The sequence below is a fragment of the Epinephelus moara genome, unplaced genomic scaffold, assembly GCF_006386435.1.
Source record: "Epinephelus moara isolate mb unplaced genomic scaffold, YSFRI_EMoa_1.0 scaffold2416, whole genome shotgun sequence".
NCBI lineage: Eukaryota > Metazoa > Chordata > Actinopteri > Perciformes > Serranidae > Epinephelus > Epinephelus moara.
This window is the reverse complement of record NW_026080002.1, coordinates 23-3,380: the sequence shown is the minus strand read 5'-3', so window position 1 is coordinate 3,380 and position 3,358 is coordinate 23. Positions and strand designations below refer to the sequence as shown.

The 3,358-nt window shown below is 41.4% G+C and overlaps 1 protein-coding gene across 1 annotated transcript; it reads left to right on the top strand.

Annotated features, from left to right (window-relative positions):
* Nucleotides 1-2,459: 2,459 nt before the first annotated feature.
* On the top strand, nt 2,460-3,097 carry LOC126387149 (glutamate receptor ionotropic, NMDA 2D-like; the record flags this gene model as incomplete). Its single annotated transcript, XM_050039701.1, has 2 exons — nt 2,460-2,582; nt 2,937-3,097. Coding segments are annotated over exons 1-2 (281 nt in total), but the record flags the coding sequence as incomplete, so codon positions are not given.
* Nucleotides 3,098-3,358: the final 261 nt, after the last annotated feature.

Sequence of the window (3,358 nt, the reverse complement as noted above, 5' to 3'; positions counted from 1 at the left end):
TAACGTTATGTGTATTAAGGGTTATCATGTCCACATCATCAGAAATTGGGAATGTATTAAGAGGAATACTGGACTTCTTTAATGCTAAATTTTTGGTGCATTAGCTAACGTTAGCTTCTATAGCAAAACAAACGAAAAAAAACAAAAACAATCTCGTGTCATACTTCTTTGTGAGATTGGTAGAGTAATCAGCCACAAAGCTTCCTGTGAAATCATCCATCCAATGAGCGAGAGTATACAGGTCAGCAAGTCTGGTCCTGTTGGTCAGTGTTTACTTTTTCAAGTAACACTTGCGTCCCCGCAGAGTGAGTCACCTGACAGTGCGCTCTACACTAAAATGAGAGCCCTGCTGGTCAAAGAAACAGACCATTATATTTCTATATGAATTAATGAATGAGTAACTTAATCACACATTCACTTCTCTGCACTCTGTTGCTCCTCAGGCAAAGTGCCAAGAGTGCGCTCTGCCACTCCGAGAGTTTGGTTCATTCAGACAGCGCTCCGAACTTACAAACAGTCCAGTTTGTGCCTAAGTGCATGCTGGCACTGGGAATAATTATTTCTAATGCAGCACTTGCATCATCTTCCTCCTTTGTCTAAAACAAGCCAACAGAACTCCCTAGCTAGCGCTAGCGAACGTTTGTGGAGTGTTGTCTTGGCTCCAGCTAAGCCCCGCCCACCAAAAAACGCCATACTGTTTACTAACAGTAAAACGATCTATTATCTTAGTTTAATGCTGTTTTGATGTATTATGATAATTTTCTTTATAACAAGCATAACAAAAGTAGTATGCTGATGTCATAGTAGCCAACAAGCTAGCTAGCTAACACTACATTGTCGTTGCTGATTTGTGCAAGACAGTCCCACTGCTGCTCTAATATCAGTGCAGACTGGCAGGGTTGGAGCACAGGTTGCTAACGTTAGCCTACAGAGCATCACTAGTGGCCAAGTAATAGAGCGCTGCAGGGATGATGTTTATTTGTAGGCCAGCATGGAAGTTAACACGACCCAGTTTCCTGCTACAAAAAGCACATGGTATTTTTCTATTGGATTTTGGATTAATGCAGAAAATAAGCTTTGTAGCCAACAAAAGTTTATGATACTCACACATTTTGTTCAGCAAGATAATCCTAACAGATTAACACCACTTTTATGATTTTTGAAGTGCAAATGCAAACACCAGAAATAAAAAACTACACCATGGTTGCATGACAGCTGTAAAGCTGTGTTTGGGGTAATGATGCTCTGTAGTCTAATTAAGCCTCTTGTTAGCAACCGCCTTTTTAAGACACGTAAAGGGTTAACATTTTACAAGTGGGGTATTTACTGACGTATTTTATTTCATAGAACAAAACGTGAAAGTCTTTTTAAGCTTGTGTTAACCACAGACACTATTTTGGGCATCTAACTATCGATTGATAGCATGAAACTTAAGTTGTGAACGAATTTCAAGTGTCCATGCTTTCCTATCTCCATCAGATAAATGGCAAATATAATTTTGATAATGTCATTATTGCCGTAGTTGAATCTGTTTACGTAAATGCCATCGAAGACGACCGTTGACTTATCAGGGTCTTGAACGGTTGTCCCATTTCAAAGGGGAAGATTAGAACCACTCATGCTTTTAACTCTATTCTGAGGGGCAAACGGACACTCAAAAACGAGGAGTGGGGGTAAAAATAAGAAATGGGATTGGACTTTGAATGTGCTGCCCTGAATCCTTGTCTGTGAGTGAGGCGAAGAGGAAATTATACCTACAGTATGTTGAACTGCATCCAAGTATTCTCGATATTGAAGCAGCCATTTATTATTCAACAGCATAGTTTGTACCCCTGTGATACTCAGTATGCCTGATGCCTCGGTCCAATACCCAACCCGACTCGCCTCTTTTACTGCATGATTGCTGTGCTCTACATAATTTTACCTCTCTGTCATCCTCCCATATATCCCTCTCATTCACTCATATCTCTCTCCTTCCTTCCTCCTTTACTCCTGTTGTATAAAGGAAGGAGTGTTTGAGCCCTTTCAATGGTGATTTGCACCATGTGGTTTAATCATTTGTAAGATCACGTAGCAGCTGAATTGAAAGCTGCCGTCGTCGAAATGTATAGTCGACGCCTTATGAGCTTTGGTGTCAAAAAGCCTGCCAGGTATTTTCATATCCAGTAAACCCATTTTTACAAGATCATTCAGGGAAGTTTAATTTGAATCGGCTGCTTCATCTGCAGCCAGTCGCTACTGAATAGACTATTGTGCTGTGTACTGGCTGGAAAAAAAAAGTTAATGTTACAACCACTCATTACGCTCTCTCTTTTTCATTCTGTCTTTTTCCCTCTTCATCATTTTGGCCAGAGTCTGGAGGGTCTACTTTCACGATAGGAAAGTCTGTATGGCTTTTGTGGGCTATTGTCTTCAACAACTCCGTGCCAGTAGAGAACCCCAGAGGAACCACCAGCAAGATCATGGTGCTGATCTGGGCTTTCTTTGCTGTCATCTTTCTGGCCTCCTACACTGCTAACCTGGCTGCCTTTATGATCCAGGAGGAGTACATTGACACAGTGTCAGGCCTCTCGGACAAGAAGGTACCTCGTTGCTTGAATACTGATTAAGTAGGGAAAGCAGAAGGAGAATTAAAGTCTTAGAGTGAGCCAAATCCCATGCATTTGAATGTTAAATTGATTAAAGCACAGGAATTCAGAAATGAATAAAATCTCATTTAACGTAACTCAATTACCACAGTTCTTGAATACTTATAAGACAGTTCTAAATGCTACTTTAAGTCCACAGACTGCTCTCTTTTCAAAGATTTGACTGTGCATGGAGTGTTGTAAGTTAGTCTGGGAAGTGGACAGAAATAGGTCAGACAGATTGGTGCACAGCCTGGTGTGTCTCATGCCCCTTCCGTCTCCCTCCCTCGCCTCCCTTTGCTCCGCTAGTTTCAGCATCCCGAGGAGCAGTACCCACCTCTGAAGTTTGGCACGGTGCCCAACGGGAGCACAGAAAAAAACATCCGCTCCAACTACCCAGACATGCACCAGTACATGGGCAAATACAACCAGAGAGGAGTGGAGGACGCCATACTGAACCTCAAGACCGGGTCTGTCTGCTTTTACATGATTTTCATGCATCCTGCTAAGATCTTTTTTCTCTCTCCACATCTCGCTTTTTTAGTTTCCAGTAGCTGAGTTTCCATTGAAGCATACTGGCAAATTATTGTGTGTTAGATTTGGGCAAGTTGTTCAAATTGTTCAGACTTCCCTCAGGCAAATATAAAACTATATTGTTCTTTGCTTGAGACATAAAATCTATATATAAGCTTACAAGACAAATACAACCAAGATGCTCCCATCACAAATTA